This window comes from Oncorhynchus mykiss, chromosome 18 (assembly GCF_013265735.2).
Source record: "Oncorhynchus mykiss isolate Arlee chromosome 18, USDA_OmykA_1.1, whole genome shotgun sequence".
NCBI classification, from domain to species: Eukaryota; Metazoa; Chordata; class Actinopteri; order Salmoniformes; family Salmonidae; genus Oncorhynchus; species Oncorhynchus mykiss.
Window position 1 is genome coordinate 12,990,609 of NC_048582.1, and position 22,898 is coordinate 13,013,506.

At 52.6% G+C, this 22,898-nt stretch overlaps 1 protein-coding gene across 3 annotated transcripts in view; it reads right to left on the reverse strand.

Moving 5' to 3' along the window:
- The window catches only part of LOC110513917, a 97,660-nt gene that overhangs the window by 56,947 nt on the left and 17,815 nt on the right, over positions 1–22,898 (reverse strand). For all 3 annotated transcript variants that reach the window (XM_036951305.1, XM_036951304.1, XM_036951303.1), the window contains exon 2: positions 3,841–3,953. In XM_036951305.1, coding sequence (XP_036807200.1) covers positions 3,841–3,931 — 91 coding nt within the window. In that variant the 5' untranslated portion in view covers positions 3,932–3,953. The remainder of the gene's footprint in view (positions 1–3,840; positions 3,954–22,898) is intronic.

A 22,898-nucleotide genomic window follows, 5' to 3' on the forward strand; every position in this document is an offset into this window, starting at 1 on the left:
TGGGGTTGAGATCTGGAGACTGGCTAGGCCACTCCAGGACCTTGAAATGCTTCATACGAAGCCACTCCTTCGTTGCCCGGGTCATTGTCCTGCAGAATGCTGTTGTTGCCATGCTGGTTAAGTGTGCCTTGAATTCTAAATAAACCACTGACAGTGTCAAAAGCAAAGCACCCCCACACCATCACACCTCCTCCTCCTCCTCCTCTAAGGCTCATTGTTCGTGTTTCTTGGCCAAAGCAAGTCTCTTCTTCTCACTGGTGTCCTTTAGTAGTCGTTTCTTTGCAGCAATTCGACCATAAAGGCCTGATTCAAGCCGTCTCCTCTGAACAGTTGATGTTGTGATGTGTCTGTTACTTGAACTCTGTGAAGTATTTATTTGGGCTGCAAACTGAGGTGCAGGTAACTCTAATGAACTTATCCTCTGCAGCAGAGGTAACTCTGGGTCTTCCTTTCCTGTGGCGGTCTTCATGAGAGACAGTTTCATCAAAGCGGTTTTTGCAACTGCACTTGGGGTGGCAGGTAGCCTAGTGGTTAGAACGTTGGGCCAGTAACCAAAAGGTTGCTAGATCAAATCCCCGAGCTGACAAGGTAAAAATCTGTTGTTCTGCCCCTGAACAAGGCAATTGCTAGGCTGTCATTGTAAATAATAATTTGTTCTTAACTGATAGGTTTAAAAAAGGAAACTTTACAGTTCTTGAAACTTTCCACATTGACTGACCTTCATTTCTCTTTGCTTATTTGAGCTGATTGGCTCCAACGCATTAAGAAGGAAAGAAATTCCACTCCTTCAAGACTGTTGGAAAAGCATTCCTCATGAAGCTGGTTGACAGAATGCCAAGAGTGTGCAAAGCTACTTTGAAGAATCTAAAATACATATATTCGTTTCACACTTTTTTGGTTACTACATGATTCCATGTGTTATTTCATGTCTTCACGTCTTCATGTCTTCACTATTATTCTACAATGTAGGAAATAGTCAAAATAAAGAACAGCCCTTGAATGAGTAGGGGTGTCCAAACTTTGTACATACATACATACATACATACATACATACATACATACATACATACATACATACATATATAAAGTAAGTCTTAAGATTGGTTTCTTGACTGCATAATGTTTTATCCAAAGTGCAACAAAAACACTAGCATTTTTAGCACCGGCAAATTGAATATCAATTGAATATTCATCTTACTAAATGAAGCACACTGAAAATGTCACTAATTTGTTCCCCTCTGTCCTTGATCAAGCTTCTGTTCAGTCAAAAGGGAATGTATTGTACTGTACTGTCCTGTACTGGCCACATTGTCCATGATGAGTCTCCCACTGTGAGTTCTGAAGAGCTGCAGGGTACACAGACCAGACAGTGTAGGACGTAGTAGAATAGACTTCATGTCCTTCTCTCCACCATATTCTCCCTGAATGAGTTTACATGCAGACACATTATCTGACGATGATAAACTCATGTAAGGGGAAGATGGTGGAAATAGTCTAATACACCGTTACCTTAGCTCAACAACTGCTGCCTTACTTTAACAACTAGCAGGCTAAGCAGATGGCTTAACCAGGAACAAACTGGTACCTCGGCAGCTCAGCTAAGTATATGATTATTCAGTCGCTTCCATAAACCGATATCAAGGTTTAACCAGACCAGCTGTCTTCCCCCCTCTGTAGAGGCAGCATTGCTATGTCCGTGGAGGCCGGCAGGCAGGTAGGCCTGATACATAATTCACAACTCATGTTCTGTTTTATTCACTGAACAAGCAGCGAAGAGCAGGGTATCACACAAATGACAAGCTGACAACCAGGTTCCACAATGAGAGGATTGCTGCCTGCCCCACATCTGTTACTCAGACTGGAGGGGGAACGAGACAACAGAATTAGGAGCACTGCCTACTTTTGTTTCAGTTAAATGTTTTCCACAGGAAGGATGAAAATGCTGTATAATAAACACAATTGACTGAATAAGGAAATCTCTTCAGTCCTGGTCGACAAGGGTGTTGACTGAGGAGGCATTTTTACATCCTAGAATAAACACAATTCATTATAAATGTAACTAGTTATCTAGTTATCTATTGATTTATCAGCAAGCCCGTGATTAGTTTAATCAAGTGGTGATACACTGACTGTAACTAAAACCTGGGTACCACCTGGACTGAAGAACACTGTTGTAAAGTATTCCACACTACAAAAGAACAAACAACATCGGAAGTCCCTGGACCGTTTCTAAAGAGAGAGCCACCAGCAAGGCATTTGGTCTTAAGTATGACAGTGGCTGATTCAATGGGGCACACTGGGCTCTCTGTGTCCACTTCTGAGAATTTAGACATTTTTCTCTTGAATTGAACGCTGCTCAACAAACAACAAATGGGTGCCATACAGACTGAACCCATGGAACGACAGGAATTACCTCCTTTGCCCAAACAAAGTGGAACGGGTGGCACCAGAAATAGAATCCAATGTCAATTGGACCGCAATGTTGCGACTACTGCACAGAGAGACACAGATACAGCCAAAGAGATACACAGAGACACCCACAGAGATACACAGAGACACCTACAGAGATACACAGAGATACACAACGACACCCACAGAGACACCCACAGAGAGACACAGATACAGCCAAAGAGATACACAGAGACACCCACAGAGATACACAGAGACACCCACAGAGATACACACAGAGATACACAACGACACCCACAGAGACACCCACAGAGATACACAGAGAGACGGAAAGAGATACACAGAGGCACCCACAGAGATACACAAAGACACCCACAGAGATACACAAAGACATCCACAGAGACACCCACAGAGATACACAGAGACACCCACAGAGATACACAGAGTTACACAGAGATACATAGAGACACCGACAGAGATACACAGAGACACCCACAGAGATACACAGAGACACCCACAGAGATACACAGAGATTCACAGACACCCACAGAGATACACAGAGACACACAGAGACACCCACAGAGATACACAGAGTTACACAGAGATACATAGAGACACTGACAGAGATACACAGAGACACCCACAGAGATACACAGAGACACCCACAGAGATACACAGAGATTCACAGACACCCACAGAGATACACAGAGACACCCACAGAGAAGCACAGAGATACATAGACACACTGACAGAGATACACTGAGACACCCACAGAGACACACAGAGACACCCAAAGAGATACACAGTGACACCCACAGAGATACAAACAGACACCCAAAGAGATACATAGAGACACCCAAAGAGATACACAGAGATACACAGAGATACACAGAGGCACCCACAGAGATACACAGAGATACACAGAGACACCCAAAAAGATACACAGAGATACTCAGAGACACCCAAAGAGATACACAGAGACACCCAAAGAGATACACAGAGACACCCAAAGAGATACACAGACAGAGACACCCAAAGAGATACACAGAGGCACCCACAGAGATACACAGAGATACACAGAGACACCCAAAAAGATACACAGAGATACTCAGAGACACCCAAAGAGATACACAGAGACACCCAAAGAGATACACAGAGACACCCAAAGAGATACACACACAAAGACACCCAAAGAGATACACAGAGACACCCACAGAGATACACAGAGATTCACAGACACCCACAGAGACATCCACAGAGACTCCCACAGAGACTCCCACAGAGATACACAGACACCCACAGAGATACACAGACACCCACAGAGATTCACAGAGATGCACAGAGACACCCACAGAGATACACAGAGGCACCCACAGAGACAGTCTATCTAGTGGACTTTGAGATCAGGGTGTAGTGGGCTGTGTGACTCACCGTCTCTGTGGTCATTGTCTGGCTGTAGAAGGTTCTGGGTCAGGGCACTGCATGCTACCCCGGGCAGGACAAGGACCAGCAGCCACAGCATCACACAGCTGTTCTCCAACGATCTGCCAACACACACGCACGCACGCACACACACACACACAGGCTACAGTTACACATCTGACTGTGGGCCTACTGTGAACATCTGGGTTCATACCCTGATTCAAATCCCCCTGGGGACAGATGGACCTGTGTGTGTGTGGGTGTGTGTGTTCCTGTGCCTGTGTATAATTCCCTGGGTCAAGTCTGACAAGCCCAAGCCAGTGCCTCTCATCTCAAGACTATTCATGATGTTAGACTGGGAGTTAAATAGAGCTAGAGAGTAGTAGCATATTTTACTAATCAAGATTAGTGTACATTTATTCAGTTATAGAAGCCCCTTGGAAAAGACCACAGAGCTCACTTAGTCATGTAGGACCGGCCAGCCACAAAGCCATCATTGTCCAATGTTAGCGCCGAGGGACTAATTATTTAATTTGGCTGTCTGGTTATCAGCGGTAAGAAAATATAAACACGGTGAATAAAAGCAAAGTAAATGTATTTGTAATATTACTCAAAGGTTCTCATTCTAATTTCCTAAACTTTCACTTTAAGGACAGTTTTTGTGATTCTGAGGTGATTTCAGTGTTCCTAGTTTACTGTTTCAGTTGGTGGTGGACTGTTGGGGGTTGTTTGAGGCTGTTTGGAGGGTCATCTGGTGACACAGCAGTCAGAACATGGTGACACGTGTTCCGACAAAGCCCAGTAAAGTGTGAGCATTTGAGCCCTAGATCAACCTAGATCAACCCTTTTAGAACTATACTCTAAAGACAAATACTGCACCAAAAAGCTTAACAGCTTAAAACGGACATCAAGAAAGATAAGAGTTTGCTCCAATCAACTCCCACTGGTCCCTTTGTCATCAGTCATTGGGGATAATCTGATTTTTGATCTGTGGCTGAAGCAAGTCACCTGCCTTTCCTTCTCTAACCCCAGGCCCTGCCCCCGCCTCTAACCCCAGCCCCTGCCCCCGGCCTCTAACCCCAGCCCCTGCCCCCGGCCTCTATCCCCAGCCCCTGGCCTCTAACCCCAGCCCCTGCCCTTTCCCCCTCCTTCCCAAGCTGCCCCTTCCTTTTCCCCCTCCTTCCCAAGCTGCCCCTTCCTTCTCCCACATCCTTCACCAAGCAGCCCCTTCCTTTTCCCCCTCCTTCCCAAGCTGCCCCTTCCTTCTCCCCCTCCTTCCCAAGCTGCCCCTTCCTTTTCCCCCTCCTTCCCAAGCTGCCCCTTCCTTTTCCCCCTCCTTCCCAAGCTGCCCCTTCCTTCTCCCCCTCCTTCCCAAGCTGCCCCTTCCTTTTCCCCCTCCTTCCCAAGCTGCCCCTTCTTTTTCCCACTCCTTCCCAAGCAGCCCCTTCCTTTTCCCCCTCCCTCCCAAGCAGCCCCTTCCTTTTCCCCCTCCTCCCCAAGCAGCCCCTTCCTTCTCCCCCCCCCCCCCCAAGCAGCCCCTTCCTTTTCCCCCTCCTCCCCAAGCAGCCCCTTCCTTCTCCCCCCCCCCCCAAGCAGCCCCTTCCTTTCCCCCCTCCTTCCCAAGCTGCAGCCTCACAGCTTGGGCTGCCCTAGGGAGATGGAGGATAAGAAAGGATCGGCTGTCTCTCAATCTCTCAATTCATTCAAAGGGCTTTACTGGCATGGGAAACATATGTTTACATAATAGATAATAAACAAAAGTCAAATAAACAATAAAAAAAAGAACGGTAAACATTACACTCACAAAGGTTCCAAAATAATAAAGACATTTCATATGTCATATTATGTCTATACACAGTGTTGTAACGATGTGCAAATAGTTCAAGTATAAAAGGGAAAATAAATAAACATAAACATGGTGTTGTATTTACAATGGTGTTTGTTCTTCACTGGTTGCTGTCACGCCCGGATCTGTTTCACCTGTTCCTGTGATTGTCTCCACCCCCTCCAGGTGTGGCTTGTTTTCGCCAGTGTATTTATCCCTGTGTTTCCTGTCTCTCTGCCAGTTCGTCTTGTATGTTTCCATGTCAACCAGCATTTTTCCCTTCTCCTGCTTTTTGCTATTCTCCTTTTTCTAGTCCTCCCAGTTTTGACCCTTGCCTGTTTCTGGACTTTGTACCCGCCTGCCTGACCATTCTGCCTGCCTTGACCACGAGCCTGTCTGCCACTCTGTACCTCCTGGACTCTGATCTGGTTTAGACCTTTTGCCTGTCCATGACCATTCTCTTGCCTACCCCTTTGGATTAATAAACATTTTAAGACTCCAACCATCTGCCTCCTGTGTCTTTATTTGGGTCTCGCCTTGTGCCTTGATAGTTGCCCTTTTCTTGTGGCAAGAGGTCACACATCTTGCTGCTGTGATGGCACACTGTGGTATTTCACCCAATAGATATGGGAATTTATCAAAATTGTAATTGTTTTCAAATTCTTTGTGGGTCTGTGTAATCTGAGGGAAATATGGTCTCTCTATCTGGTCACCCTGTAACACCTTATGAGTGACAGCGACCTACAGCTAGTGTTCAGCCAACCACAGGGATGCACAATAACCCACTACCCTGAAAGGGGAATCCTTTTCAAGTGAACCTGTTCATGCCCTCCTCTCCGCCGTGTGCTATGGGCTCTCCATGTCTTTTTGGTCAACTGATCAACCGACCACCTGACCACCTGACCACCTGACTCAACAGACCACCTGACCACCTGACTCAACAGACCAATTAGTAAAGACAACAGTTACACTGTAAAAAAAATCCTGTGTCTGAATATTACTGTGCGTTATGACTGATTTATAAATATGTCTACTCATTGGCCACAAAGCCAATGGTCGGTTGAGTTGAACCTTGGAACAGTTGGATTTCATTAAAAAAGCATAGCTCTACCAGACACCAGTGTACTTACTGTATTGTTACTGTATATATGAGTAACTCCACTTGACTGTGGTCCGGAGGGAGGCGCTCACATGAGGTTTGCATGGTGAAGTAGGTTAAAATGATGAACTATGTAGGGACTTAATGTCTGAGACGGCAGAACAGCATCCCAGACAACTGTCACAGGAACAGAACTAGCTCCTTGACCCTGTGCTATACACTGAGGGTACAAAACATTAGGAACACCTTCCTAATATTGATTTGCACCCCCTTTTGCGCTCAGAACAGCCTCAATTTGTCAGAGCATGGACTCTACAAGGTGTTGAAAGCGGTCCACAGGGATGCTTTTGACTCTAATCCTTCCCACTGTTGTGTCAGATTGGCTGGATGTCCTTTGTGTGGTGGACCATTCTTGATACAAACGGGAAACTGTTCAGTGTTAAAAACCCAGCAGCGTGGCAGATCTTGACACACTCAAACCGGCGCGCCTGGCACCTACTACCATTCCCCATTCAAAAGACACATATGTTTTGTCTTGTCCATTCCCCTCTGAATGGCACATGCACAATCCATATCTCAATTGTCTTAAGGCTTAAAAATCCTCCCCTTCATCTACACTGATTGAAGTGGATTTAACAAGTGACATCAATAAGGGATCATAGATTTCACCTGGATTCACCTGGTCAGTCTGTCATGGTGTTCCATGAGACGTGTGAAACGTGTGAAACAGGACAAATAAAAGCGCTCACCTATTTATTTTGTATAATTGTTTATTCAAATTCTTTGCGGTAGGGAAGTTCCACAATTTCCTAGAGAGACTGGGTGAACTTTTCTGAGATTGGGTAACCTTTCCAATAGTTGCTTAGCTACTGCAAGTGTTTCAGTCTCCAGCCATCGATCATCGTCATCATATCTGCTAGCCTGCTTTCATGTCTGCCAGAGATTTCCACAGCAAGAAACATGAGCATTCTTCAACTGAATGGTTCACGCCTGATGCCCTCAATTGCCCTTCGTGCCCACTCCCATACCCTATAATTCTGTATTTCTTTCTGACTGTAATGTGTATACAGGTAGGCCAGAAAAGCTACATCACTGATTGGAAGATGAGTGGCAACCCTGATTAGAAGCACCTGCTGCTCATCGGTTGCTCACTTGTGTTCCCTGCAAATGTGGTTCTCAACTCAAATAAAATTGTACCTACACACTGAAGAAGGCTGCAGAGCCAAAACGTCTGCGTACGCTATCCCAGATGCAGTGAAAATAATACCGAAAAGAAAAGGAAAATGAAGTAAGATTTATGAGAGATATTTTTGCGTGCAGACACATTACACCTTTTGTTTGTCATTCTTCAACTTATGAAATTAGTTTTATTTGATCCGCTCAAAATCAGTCTGATGTTGGCTAGCGGTCCTTACCGCCGGTCCTTACCGCTAGCAGTCCAACTGGTGTTGGTTAGCAGTCCTTACCGCCGGTCCTTACCGCTAGCAGTCCAACTGATGTTGGCTAGCGGTCCTTACCGCCGGTCCTTACCGCTAGCAGTCCAACTGATGTTGGCTAGCGGTCCTTACCGCCGGTCCTTACCGCTAGCAGTCCAACTGGTGTTGGTTAGCAGTCCTTACCGCCGGTCCTTACCGCTAGCAGTCCAACTGATGTTGGCTAGCGGTCCTTACCGCCGGTTCTTACCGCTAGCAGTCCAACTGATGTTGGCTAGCGGTCCTTACCGCCAGTTCTTACCGCTAGCAGTCCAACTGATGTTGGCTAGCGGTCCTTACCGCCGGTTCTTACCGCTAGCAGTCCAACTGATGTTGGCTAGCGGTCCTTACCGCCGGTCCTTACCGCTAGCAGTCCAACTGATGTTGGCTAGCGGTCCTTACCGCCGGTCCTTACCGCCGGTCCTTACCGCTAGCAGTCCAACTGATGTTGGCTAGCAGTCCTTACCGCCGGTCCTTACCGCCGGTCCTTACCACTAGCAGTCCAACTGATGTTGGCTAGCGGTCCTTACCGCCGGTCCTTACCGCCAGTCCTTACCGCTAGCAGTCCTTACCACCGGTCCTTACCACTAGCAGTCCAACTGATATTGGCTAGCGGTCCTTACCGCCGGTCCTTACCGCTAGCAGTCCAACTGATGTTGGCTAGCGGTCCTTACCGCCGGTCCTTACCGCTAGCAGTCCAACTGATGTTGGCTAGCGGTCCTTACCGCCGGTCCTTACCGCTAGCAGTCCAACTGATGTTGGCTAGCGGTCCTTACCGCCGGTCCTTACCGCTAGCAGTCCAACTGATGTTGGCTAGCGGTCCTTACCGCCGGTCCTTACCGCTAGCAGTCCAACTGATGTTGGCTAGCGGTCCTTACCGCCGGTCCTTACAGCTAGCAGTCCAACTGATGTTGGTTAGCAGTCCTTACCGCCGGTCCTTACCGCCAGTCCTTACCGCTAGCAGTCCTTACCTTCGGTCCTTACCGCCAGTCCTTACCGCTAGCTGTCCAACTGATGTTGGCTAGCGGTCCTTACCGCCGGTCCTTACCGCTAGCAGTCCAACTGATGTTGGCTAGCGGTCCTTACCGCCGGTTCTTACCGCTAGCAGTCCAACTGATGTTGGCTAGCGGTCCTTACCGCCGGTCCTTACCGCTAGCAGTCCAACTGATGTTGGCTAGCGGTCCTTACCGCCGGTTCTTACCGCTAGCAGTCCAACTGATGTTGGCTAGCGGTCCTTACCGCCAGTTCTTACCGCTAGCAGTCCAACTGATGTTGGCTAGCGGTCCTTACCGCCGGTTCTTACCGCTAGCAGTCCAACTGATGTTGGCTAGCGGTCCTTACCGCCGGTCCTTACCGCTAGCAGTCCAACTGATGTTGGCTAGCGGTCCTTACCGCCGGTCCTTACCGCTAGCAGTCCAACTGATGTTGGCTAGCAGTCCTTACCGCCGGTCCTTACCGCCGGTCCTTACCACTAGCAGTCCAACTGATGTTGGCTAGCGGTCCTTACCGCCGGTCCTTACCGCCAGTCCTTACCGCTAGCAGTCCTTACCACCGGTCCTTACCACTAGCAGTCCAACTGATATTGGCTAGCGGTCCTTACCGCCGGTCCTTACCGCTAGCAGTCCAACTGATGTTGGCTAGCGGTCCTTACCGCCGGTCCTTACCGCTAGCAGTCCAACTGATGTTGGCTAGCGGTCCTTACCGCCGGTCCTTACCGCTAGCAGTCCAACTGATGTTGGCTAGCGGTCCTTACCGCCGGTCCTTACCGCTAGCAGTCCAACTGATGTTGGCTAGCGGTCCTTACCGCCAGTCCTTACCGCTAGCAGTCCAACTGATGTTGGCTAGCGGTCCTTACCGCCGGTCCTTACAGCTAGCAGTCCAACTGATGTTGGTTAGCAGTCCTTACCGCCGGTCCTTACCGCCAGTCCTTACCGCTAGCAGTCCTTACCTTCGGTCCTTACCGCCAGTCCTTACCGCTAGCTGTCCAACTGATGTTGGCTAGCGGTCCTTACCGCCGGTCCTTACCGCTAGCAGTCCAACTGATGTTGGCTAGCGGTCCTTACCGCCGGTTCTTACCGCTAGCAGTCCAACTGATGTTGGCTAGCGGTCCTTACCGCCGGTCCTTACCGCTAGCAGTCCAACTGATGTTGGCTAGCGGTCCTTACCGCCGGTTCTTACCGCTAGCAGTCCAACTGATGTTGGCTAGCGGTCCTTACCGCCGGTTCTTACCGCTAGCAGTCCAACTGATGTTGGCTAGTGGTCCTTACCACCGGTCCTTACCGCTAGCAGTCCAACTGATGTTGGCTAGCGGTCCTTACCGCCGGTTCTTACCGCTAGCAGTCCAACTGATGTTGGCTAGCGGTCCTTACCACCGGTCCTTACCGCTAGCAGTCCAACTGATGTTGGCTAGCGGTCCTTACCGCTAGCACTAGCAGTCCAACTGATGTTGGCTAGCGGTCCTTACCGCCGGTTCTTACCGCTAGCAGTCCAACTGATGTTGGCTAGCGGTCCTTACCGCCGGTTCTTACCGCTAGCAGTCCAACTGATGTTGGCTAGTGGTCCTTACCGCTAGCAGTCCAACTGATGTTGGCTAGTGGTCCTTACCGCCGGTCCTTACCGCTAGCAGTCCAACTGATGTTGGCTAGCGGTCCTTACCGCCGGTCCTTACAGCTAGCAGTCCAACTGATGTTGGTTAGCAGTCCTTACCGCCGGTCCTTACCGCCAGTCCTTACCGCTAGCCGTCCTTACCTTCGGTCCTTACCGCCAGTCCTTACCGCTAGCTGTCCAACTGATGTTGGCTAGCGGTCCTTACCGCCGGTCCTTACCGCTAGCAGTCCAACTGATGTTGGCTAGCGGTCCTTACCGCCAGTCCTTACCGCCAGCAGTCCAACTGATGTTGGCTAGCGGTCCTTACCGCCAGTCCTTACCGCTAGCAGTCCAACTGATGTTGGCTAGCGGTCCTTACCGCCGGTCCTTACAGCTAGCAGTCCAACTGATGTTGGTTAGCAGTCCTTACCGCCGGTCCTTACCGCCAGTCCTTACCGCTAGCAGTCCTTACCTTCGGTCCTTACCGCCAGTCCTTACCGCTAGCTGTCCAACTGATGTTGGCTAGCGGTCCTTACCGCCGGTCCTTACCGCTAGCAGTCCAACTGATGTTGGCTAGCGGTCCTTACCGCCAGTCCTTACCGCCAGCAGTCCAACTGATGTTGGCTAGCGGTCCTAACCGCCGGTCCTTACCGCTAGCAGTCCAACTGATGTTGGCTAGCGGTCCTTACCGCCGGTCCTTACTGCCAGCAGTCCAACTGGTGTTGGCTAGCGGTCCTTACCGCCAGTCCTTACCGCCAGCAGTCCAACTGATGTTGGCTAGCGGTCCTTACCGCCGGTCCTTACCGCTAGCAGTCCAACTGATGTTGGCTAGCGGTCCTTACCGCTAGCACTAGCAGTCCAACTGATGTTGGCTAGCGGTCCTTACCGCCGGTTCTTACCGCTAGCAGTCCAACTGATGTTGGCTAGCGGTCCTTACCGCCGGTTCTTACCGCTAGCAGTCCAACTGATGTTGGCTGGTGGTCCTTACCGCTAGCAGTCCAACTGATGTTGGCTAGTGGTCCTTACCGCCGGTCCTTACCGCTAGCAGTCCAACTGATGTTGGCTAGCGGTCCTTACCGCCGGTCCTTACAGCTAGCAGTCCAACTGATGTTGGTTAGCAGTCCTTACCGCCGGTCCTTACCGCCAGTCCTTACCGCTAGCAGTCCTTACCTTCGGTCCTTACCGCCAGTCCTTACCGCTAGCTGTCCAACTGATGTTGGCTAGCGGTCCTTACCGCCGGTCCTTACCGCTAGCAGTCCAACTGATGTTGGCTAGCGGTCCTTACCGCCGGTCCTTACTGCCAGCAGTCCAACTGGTGTTGGCTAGCGGTCCTTACCGCCAGTCCTTACCGCCAGCAGTCCAACTGATGTTGGCTAGCGGTCCTTACCGCCGGTCCTTACCGCTAGCAGTCCAACTGATGTTGGCTAGCGGTCCTTACCGCCGGTCCTTACCGCTAGCAGTCCAACTGATGTTGGCTAGCGGTCCTTACCGCTAGCACTAGCAGTCCAACTGATGTTGGCTAGCGGTCCTTACCGCCGGTTCTTAACGCTAGCAGTCCAACTGATGTTGGCTAGCGGTCCTTACCGCCGGTCCTTACCGCTAGCAGTCCAACTGATGTTGGCTAGCGGTCCTTACCGCTAGCACTAGCAGTCCAACTGATGTTGGCTAGCGGTCCTTACCGCCGGTTCTTACCGCTAGCAGTCCAACTGATGTTGGCTAGCGGTCCTTACCGCCGGTTCTTACCGCTAGCAGTCCAACTGATGTTGGCTAGTGGTCCTTACCGCTAGCAGTCCAACTGATGTTGGCTAGCGGTCCTTACCGCCGGTCCTTACCGCTAGCAGTCCAACTTATGTTGGCTAGTGGTCCTTACCACCGGTCCTTACCGCTAGCAGTCCAACTGATGTTGGCTAGCGGTCCTTACCGCCGGTTCTTACCGCTAGCAGTCCAACTGATGTTGGCTAGCGGTCCTTACCACCGGTCCTTACCGCTAGCAGTCCAACTGATGTTGGCTAGCGGTCCTTACCGCCGGTTCTTACCGCTAGCAGTCCAACTGATGTTGGCTAGCGGTCCTTACCGCTAGCACTAGCGGTCCAAATGATGTTGGCTAGCGGTCCTTACCGCCGGTTCTTACCGCTAGCAGTCCAACTGATGTTGGCTAGCGGTCCTTACCGCCGGTTCTTACCGCTAGCAGTCCAACTGATGTTGGCTAGTGGTCCTTACCGCCGGTCCTTACCGCTAGCAGTCCAACTGATGTTGGCTAGCGGTCCTTACCGCCGGTCCTTACAGCTAGCAGTCCAACTGATGTTGGTTAGCAGTCCTTACCGCCGGTCCTTACCGCCAGTCCTTACCGCTAGCCGTCCTTACCTTCGGTCCTTACCGCCAGTCCTTACCGCTAGCTGTCCAACTGATGTTGGCTAGCGGTCCTTACCGCCGGTCCTTACCGCTAGCAGTCCAACTGATGTTGGCTAGCGGTCCTTACCGCCGGTTCTTACCGCTAGCAGTCCAACTGATGTTGGCTAGCGGTCCTTACCGCTAGCAGTCCAACTGATGTTGGCTAGCGGTCCTTACCGCTAGCACTAGCAGTCCAACTGATGTTGGCTAGCGGTCCTTACCGCCGGTTCTTACCGCTAGCAGTCCAACTGATGTTGGCTAGCGGTCCTTACCGCCGGTTCTTACCGCTAGCAGTCCAACTGATGTTGGCTAGTGGTCCTTACCGCTAGCAGTCCAACTGATGTTGGCTAGTGGTCCTTACCGCCGGTCCTTACCGCTAGCAGTCCAACTGATGTTGGCTAGCGGTCCTTACCGCCGGTCCTTACCGCTAGCAGTCCAACTGATGTTGGCTAGCGGTCCTTACCACCGGTCCTTACCGCTAGCAGTCCAACTGATGTTGGCTAGCGGTCCTTACCGCCGGTTCTTACCGCTAGCAGTCCAACTGATGTTGGCTAGCGGTCCTTACCGCTAGCACTAGCAGTCCAACTAATGTTGGCTAGCGGTCCTTACCGCCGGTTCTTACCGCTAGCAGTCCAACTGATGTTGGCTAGCGGTCCTTACCGCCGGTCCTTACCGCTAGCAGTCCAACTGATGTTGGCTAGCGGTCCTTACCGCCGGTCCTTACAGCTAGCAGTCCAACTGATGTTGGTTAGCAGTCCTTACCGCCGGTCCTTACCGCCAGTCCTTACCGCTAGCAGTCCTTACCTTCGGTCCTTACCGCCAGTCCTTACCGCTAGCTGTCCAACTGATGTTGGCTAGCGGTCCTTACCGCCGGTCCTTACCGCTAGCAGTCCAACTGATGTTGGCTAGCGGTCCTTACCGCCGGTCCTTACTGCCAGCAGTCCAACTGGTGTTGGCTAGCGGTCCTTACCGCCGGTCCTTACAGCTAGCAGTCCAACTGATGTTGGTTAGCAGTCCTTACCGCCGGTCCTTACCGCCAGTCCTTACCGCTAGCAGTCCTTACCTTCGGTCCTTACCGCCAGTCCTTACCGCTAGCTGTCCAACTGATGTTGGCTAGCGGTCCTTACCGCCGGTCCTTACCGCTAGCAGTCCAACTGATGTTGGCTAGCGGTCCTTACCGCCGGTCCTTACTGCCAGCAGTCCAACTGGTGTTGGCTAGCGGTCCTTACCGCCAGTCCTTACCGCCAGCAGTCCAACTGATGTTGGCTAGCGGTCCTTACCGCCGGTCCTTACCGCTAGCAGTCCAACTGATGTTGGCTAGCGGTCCTTACCGCCGGTCCTTACCGCTAGCAGTCCAACTGATGTTGGCTAGCGGTCCTTACCGCTAGCACTAGCAGTCCAACTGATGTTGGCTAGCGGTCCTTACCGCCGGTTCTTAACGCTAGCAGTCCAACTGATGTTGGCTAGCGGTCCTTACCGCCGGTCCTTACCGCTAGCAGTCCAACTGATGTTGGCTAGCGGTCCTTACCGCTAGCACTAGCAGTCCAACTGATGTTGGCTAGCGGTCCTTACCGCCGGTTCTTACCGCTAGCAGTCCAACTGATGTTGGCTAGCGGTCCTTACCGCCGGTTCTTACCGCTAGCAGTCCAACTGATGTTGGCTAGTGGTCCTTACCGCTAGCAGTCCAACTGATGTTGGCGAGCGGTCCTTACCGCCGGTCCTTACCGCTAGCAGTCCAACTTATGTTGGCTAGCGGTCCTTACCACCGGTCCTTACCGCTAGCAGTCCAACTGATGTTGGCTAGCGGTCCTTACCGCCGGTTCTTACCGCTAGCAGTCCAACTGATGTTGGCTAGCGGTCCTTACCACCGGTCCTTACCGCTAGCAGTCCAACTGATGTTGGCTAGCGGTCCTTACCGCCGGTTCTTACCGCTAGCAGTCCAACTGATGTTGGCTAGCGGTCCTTACCGCTAGCACTAGCGGTCCAAATGATGTTGGCTAGCGGTCCTTACCGCCGGTTCTTACCGCTAGCAGTCCAACTGATGTTGGCTAGCGGTCCTTACCGCCGGTTCTTACCGCTAGCAGTCCAACTGATGTTGGCTAGTGGTCCTTACCGCCGGTCCTTACCGCTAGCAGTCCAACTGATGTTGGCTAGCGGTCCTTACCGCCGGTCCTTACAGCTAGCAGTCCAACTGATGTTGGTTAGCAGTCCTTACCGCCGGTCCTTACCGCCAGTCCTTACCGCTAGCCGTCCTTACCTTCGGTCCTTACCGCCAGTCCTTACCGCTAGCTGTCCAACTGATGTTGGCTAGCGGTCCTTACCGCCGGTCCTTACCGCTAGCAGTCCAACTGATGTTGGCTAGCGGTCCTTACCGCCGGTTCTTACCGCTAGCAGTCCAACTGATGTTGGCTAGCGGTCCTTACCGCTAGCACTAGCAGTCCAACTGATGTTGGCTAGCGGTCCTTACCGCCGGTTCTTACCACTAGCAGTCCAACTGATGTTGGCTAGCGGTCCTTACCGCCGGTTCTTACCGCTAGCAGTCCAACTGATGTTGGCTAGTGGTCCTTACCGCTAGCAGTCCAACTGATGTTGGCTAGTGGTCCTTACCGCCGGTCCTTACCGCTAGCAGTCCAACTGATGTTGGCTAGCGGTCCTTACCGCCGGTCCTTACCGCTAGCAGTCCAACTGATGTTGGCTAGCGGTCCTTACCACCGGTCCTTACCGCTAGCAGTCCAACTGATGTTGGCTAGCGGTCCTTACCGCCGGTTCTTACCGCTAGCAGTCCAACTGATGTTGGCTAGCGGTCCTTACCGCTAGCACTAGCAGTCCAACTAATGTTGGCTAGCGGTCCTTACCGCCGGTTCTTACCGCTAGCAGTCCAACTGATGTTGGCTAGCGGTCCTTACCGCCGGTTCTTACCGCTAGCAGTCCAACTGATGTTGGCTAGTGGTCCTTACCGCTAGCAGTCCAACTGATGTTGGCTAGTGGTCCTTACCGCCGGTCCTTACCGCTAGCAGTCCAACTGATGTTGGCTAGCGGTCCTTACCGCCGGTCCTTACAGCTAGCAGTCCAACTGATGTTGGTTAGCAGTCCTTACCGCCGGTCCTTACCGCCAGTCCTTACCGCTAGCCGTCCTTACCTTCGGTCCTTACCGCCAGTCCTTACCGCTAGCTGTCCAACTGATGTTGGCTAGCGGTCCTTACCGCCGGTCTTAACCGCTAGCAGTCCAACTGATGTTGGCTAGCGGTCCTTACCGCCGGTTCTTACCGCTAGCAGTCCAACTGATGTTGGCTAGCGGTCCTTACCGCTAGCAGTCCAACTGATGTTGGCTAGCGGTCCTTACCGCTAGCACTAGCAGTCCAACTGATGTTGGCTAGCGGTCCTTACCACCGGTTCTTACCGCTAGCAGTCCAACTGATGTTGGCTAGCGGTCCTTACCGCCGGTTCTTACCGCTAGCAGTCCAACTGATGTTGGCTAGTGGTCCTTACCGCTAGCAGTCCAACTGATGTTGGCTAGTGGTCCTTACCGCCGGTCCTTACCGCTAGCAGTCCAACTGATGTTGGCTAGCGGTCCTTACCGCCGGTCCTTACCGCTAGCAGTCCAACTGATGTTGGCTAGCGGTCCTTACCGCCGGTTCTTACCGCTAGCAGTCCAACTGATGTTGGCTAGCGGTCCTTACCGCCGGTTCTTACCGCTAGCAGTCCAACTGATGTTGGCTAGCGGTCCTTACCGCCGGTCCTTACCGCTAGCAGTCCAACTGATGTTGGCTAGCGGTCCTTACCGCCGGGTCTTACCGCTAGCAGTCCAACTGATGTTGGCTAGCGGTCCTTACCGCCGGTTATTACCGCTAGCAGTCCAACTGATGTTGGCTAGCGGTCCTTACCGCCGGTCCTTACCGCTAGCAGTCCAACTGATGTTGGCTAGTGGTCCTTACCACCGGTCCTTACCGCTAGCAGTCCAACTGATGTTGGCTAGCGGTCCTTACCGCCGGTGCTTACCGCTAGCAGTCCAACTGATTTTGGCTAGCGGTCCTTACCGCCGGTCCTTACAGCTAGCAGTCCAACTGATGTTGGTTAGCAGTCCTTACCGCCGGTCCTTACCGCCAGTCCTTACCGCTAGCCGTCCTTACCTTCGGTCCTTACCGCCAGTCCTTACCGCTAGCTGTCCAACTGATGTTGGCTAGCGGTCCTTACCGCCGGTCCTTACCGCTAGCAGTCCAACATGTTGGCTAGCGGTCCTTACCGCCAGTCCTTACCGCCAGCAGTCCAACTGATGTTGGCTAGCGGTCCTTACCGCCAGTCCTTACCGCTAGCAGTCCAACTGATGTTGGCTAGCGGTCCTTACCGCCGGTCCTTACCGCTAGCAGTCCAACTGATGTTGGTTAGCAGTCCTTACCGCCGGTCCTTACCGCCAGTCCTTACCGCTAGCAGTCCTTACCTTCGGTCCTTACCGCCAGTCCTTACCGCTAGCTGTCCAACTGATGTTGGCTAGCGGTCCTTACCGCCGGTCCTTACCGCTAGCAGTCCAACTGATGTTGGCTAGCGGTCCTTACCGCCAGTCCTTACCGCCAGCAGTCCAACTGATGTTGGCTAGTGGTCCTTACCGCCGGTCCTTACCGCTAGCAGTCCAACTGATGTTGGCTAGCGGTCCTTACCGCCGGTCCTTACTGCCAGCAGTCCAACTGGTGTTGGCTAGCGGTCCTTACCGCCAGTCCTTACCGCCAGCAGTCCAACTGATGTTGGCTAGCGGTCCTTACCGCCGGTCCTTACCGCTAGCAGTCCAACTGATGTTGGCTAGCGGTCCTTACTGCCGGTCCTTACCGCTAGCAGTCCAACTGATGTTGGCTAGCGGTCCTTACCGCTAGCACTAGCAGTCCAACTGATGTTGGCTAGCGGTCCTTACCGCCGGTTCTTACCGCTAGCAGTCCAACTGATGTTGGCTAGCGGTCCTTACCGCCGGTCCTTACCGCTAGCAGTCCAACTGATGTTGGCTAGCGGTCCTTACCGCTAGCACTAGCAGTCCAACTGATGTTGGCTAGCGGTCCTTACCGCCAGTCCTTACCGCTAGCAGTCCAACTGATGTTGGCTAGCGGTCCTTACCGCCGGTCCTTACCGCTAGCAGTCCAACTGATGTTGGTTAGCAGTCCTTACCGCCGGTCCTTACCGCCAGTCCTTACCGCTAGCAGTCCTTACCTTCGGTCCTTACCGCCAGTCCTTACCGCTAGCTGTCCAACTGATGTTGGCTAGCGGTCCTTACCGCCGGTCCTTACCGCTAGCAGTCCAACTGATGTTGGCTAGCGGTCCTTACCGCCAGTCCTTACCGCCAGCAGTCCAACTGATGTTGGCTAGTGGTCCTTACCGCCGGTCCTTACCGCTAGCAGTCCAACTGATGTTGGCTAGCGGTCCTTACCGCCGGTCCTTACTGCCAGCAGTCCAACTGGTGTTGGCTAGCGGTCCTTACCGCCAGTCCTTACCGCCAGCAGTCCAACTGATGTTGGCTAGCGGTCCTTACCGCCGGTCCTTACCGCTAGCAGTCCAACTGATGTTGGCTAGCGGTCCTTACTGCCGGTCCTTACCGCTAGCAGTCCAACTGATGTTGGCTAGCGGTCCTTACCGCTAGCACTAGCAGTCCAACTGATGTTGGCTAGCGGTCCTTACCGCCGGTTCTTACCGCTAGCAGTCCAACTGATGTTGGCTAGCGGTCCTTACCGCCGGTCCTTACCGCTAGCAGTCCAACTGATGTTGGCTAGCGGTCCTTACCGCTAGCACTAGCAGTCCAACTGATGTTGGCTAGCGGTCCTTACCGCCGGTTCTTACCGCTAGCAGTCCAACTGATGTTGGCTAGCGGTCCTTACCGCCGGTTCTTACCGCTAGCAGTCCAACTGATGTTGGCTAGTGGTCCTTACCGCTAGCAGTCCAACTGATGTTGGCTAGTGGTCCTTACCGCCGGTCCTTACCGCTAGCAGTCCAACTGATGTTGGCTAGCGGTCCTTACCGCCGGTCCTTACCGCTAGCAGTCCAACTGATGTTGGCTAGCGGTCCTTACCGCCGGTTCTTACCGCTAGCAGTCCAACTGATGTTGGCTAGCGGTCCTTACCGCCGGTTCTTACCGCTAGCAGTCCAACTGATGTTGGCTAGCGGTCCTTACCGCCGGTCCTTACCGCTAGCAGTCCAACTGATGTTGGCTAGCGGTCCTTACCGCCGGTTCTTACCGCTAGCAGTCCAACTGATGTTGGCTAGCGGTCCTTACCGCCGGTTCTTACCGCTAGCAGTCCAACTGATGTTGGCTAGCGGTCCTTACCGCCGGTCCTTACCGCTAGCAGTCCAACTGATGTTGGCTAGTGGTCCTTACCGCCGGTTCTTACCGCTAGCAGTCCAACTGATGTTGGCTAGCGGTCCTTACCGCTAGCACTAGCAGTCCAACTGATGTTGGCTAGCGGTCCTTACCGCCGGTTCTTACCGCTAGCAGTCCAACTGATGTTGGCTAGCGGTCCTTACCGCCGGTTCTTACCGCTAGCAGTCCAACTGATGTTGGCTAGTGGTCCTTACCGCTAGCAGTCCAACTGATGTTGGCTAGTGGTCCTTACCGCCGGTCCTTACCGCTAGCAGTCCAACTGATGTTGGCTAGTGGTCCTTACCGCTAGCAGTCCAACTGATGTTGGCTAGCGGTCCTTACCGCCGGTCCTTACCGCTAGCAGTCCAACTGATGTTGGCTAGCGGTCCTTACTGCCGGTCCTTACCGCTAGCAGTCCAACTGATGTTGGCTAGCGGTCCTTACCGCTAGCACTAGCAGTCCAACTGATGTTGGCTAGCGGTCCTTACCGCCGGTTCTTACCGCTAGCAGTCCAACTGATGTTGGCTAGCGGTCCTTACCGCCGGTCCTTACCGCTAGCAGTCCAACTGATGTTGGCTAGCGGTCCTTACCGCTAGCACTAGCAGTCCAACTGATGTTGGCTAGCGGTCCTTACCGCCGGTTCTTACCGCTAGCAGTCCAACTGATGTTGGCTAGCGGTCCTTACCGCCGGTTCTTACCGCTAGCAGTCCAACTGATGTTGGCTAGTGGTCCTTACCGCTAGCAGTCCAACTGATGTTGGCTAGTGGTCCTTACCGCCGGTCCTTACCGCTAGCAGTCCAACTGATGTTGGCTAGCGGTCCTTACCGCCGGTCCTTACCGCTAGCAGTCCAACTGATGTTGGCTAGCGGTCCTTACCGCCGGTTCTTACCGCTAGCAGTCCAACTGATGTTGGCTAGCGGTCCTTACCGCCGGTTCTTACCGCTAGCAGTCCAACTGATGTTGGCTAGCGGTCCTTACCGCCGGTCCTTACCGCTAGCAGTCCAACTGATGTTGGCTAGCGGTCCTTACCGCCGGTTCTTACCGCTAGCAGTCCAACTGATGTTGGCTAGCGGTCCTTACCGCCGGTTCTTACCGCTAGCAGTCCAACTGATGTTGGCTAGCGGTCCTTACCGCCGGTCCTTACCGCTAGCAGTCCAACTGATGTTGGCTAGTGGTCCTTACCGCCGGTTCTTACCGCTAGCAGTCCAACTGATGTTGGCTAGCGGTCCTTACCGCTAGCACTAGCAGTCCAACTGATGTTGGCTAGCGGTCCTTACCGCCGGTTCTTACCGCTAGCAGTCCAACTGATGTTGGCTAGCGGTCCTTACCGCCGGTTCTTACCGCTAGCAGTCCAACTGATGTTGGCTAGTGGTCCTTACCGCTAGCAGTCCAACTGATGTTGGCTAGTGGTCCTTACCGCCGGTCCTTACCGCTAGCAGTCCAACTGATGTTGGCTAGCGGTCCTTACCGCCGGTCCTTACAGCTAGCAGTCCAACTGATGTTGGTTAGCAGTCCTTACCGCCGGTCCTTACCGCCAGTCCTTACCGCTAGCCGTCCTTACCTTCGGTCCTTACCGCCAGTCCTTACCGCTAGCTGTCCAACTGATGTTGGCTAGCGGTCCTTACCGCCGGTCCTTACCGCTAGCAGTCCAACTGATGTTGGCTAGCGGTCCTTACCGCCAGTCCTTACCGCCAGCAGTCCAACTGATGTTGGCTAGCGGTCCTTACCGCCGGTCCTTACCGCTAGCAGTCCAACTGATGTTGGCTAGCGGTCCTTACCGCCGGTCCTTACTGCCAGCAGTCCAACTGGTGTTGGCTAGCGGTCGTTACCGCCAGTCCTTACCGCCAGCAGTCCAACTGATGTTGGCTAGCGGTCCTTACCGCCGGTCCTTACCGCTAGCAGTCCAACTGATGTTGGCTAGCGGTCCTTACCGCCGGTCCTTACCGCTAGCAGTCCAACTGATGTTGGCTAGCGGTCCTTACCGCTAGCACTAGCAGTCCAACTGATGTTGGCTAGCGGTCCTTACCGCCGGTTCTTACCGCTAGCAGTCCAACTGATGTTGGCTAGCGGTCCTTACCGCCGGTCCTTACCGCTAGCAGTCCAACTGATGTTGGCTAGCGGTCCTTACCGCTAGCACTAGCAGTCCAACTGATGTTGGCTAGCGGTCCTTACCGCCGGTTCTTACCGCTAGCAGTCCAACTGATGTTGGCTAGCGGTCCTTACCGCCGGTTCTTACCGCTAGCAGTCCAACTGATGTTGGCTAGTGGTCCTTACCGCTAGCAGTCCAACTGATGTTGGCTAGTGGTCCTTACCGCCGGTCCTTACCGCTAGCAGTCCAACTGATGTTGGCTAGCGGTCCTTACCGCCGGTCCTTACCGCTAGCAGTCCAACTGATGTTGGCTAGCGGTCCTTACCGCCGGTTCTTACCGCTAGCAGTCCAACTGATGTTGGCTAGCGGTCCTTACCGCCGGTTCTTACCGCTAGCAGTCCAACTGATGTTGGCTAGCGGTCCTTACCGCCGGTCCTTACCGCTAGCAGTCCAACTGATGTTGGCTAGCGGTCCTTACCGCCGGTTCTTACCGCTAGCAGTCCAACTGATGTTGGCTAGCGGTCCTTACCGCCGGTTCTTACCGCTAGCAGTCCAACTGATGTTGGCTAGCGGTCCTTACCGCCGGTTCTTACCGCTAGCAGTCCAACTGATGTTGGCTAGCGGTCCTTACCACCGGTCCTTACCGCTAGCAGTCCAACTGATGTTGGCTAGCGGTCCTTACCGCCGGTTCTTACCGCTAGCAGTCCAACTGATGTTGGCTAGCGGTCCTTACCGCCGGTCCTTACCGCTAGCAGTCCAACTGATGTTGGCTGTTTGCCGTTTAACCGTGACATTTTGGAATGTTCAACTGAAATTGTAACTAAGTAACATGTTTGCTGCAAATAGAACACTTCAGGGAACACTGGAACTCTGCCAACATTCCATTAGAGCTCTTTGTCCTCAGACAAATCTCTGATGACATTTTGACCTAATAAAACTCTTTCAATGGCCCTCGCCTGAAGACTCCTCAAAATAGCCTCCTACTCAGAAACCTTTAATCTCTTTTTAGAACCCAGGTAGACAGTCTAGTGATGCAGTACTGTGACCCAAATACGGATCCTAAGGCATAGGGTCATGGCCCAGTGTAAAGTGTCCAAGCCAATACACTACATATGTGCAACTGACATTGACATTTTGCTGTGCCATCACATAGGATGCTTAGTACACAGTGTATGTTCGGCCCCCTGGGTTGAAGTCAATTCCATCTTAACTTCTCATCCCCAGTTAACTCTACAAACGGCAGTTGAGGACAGTAATGAAAGACGCCTCAT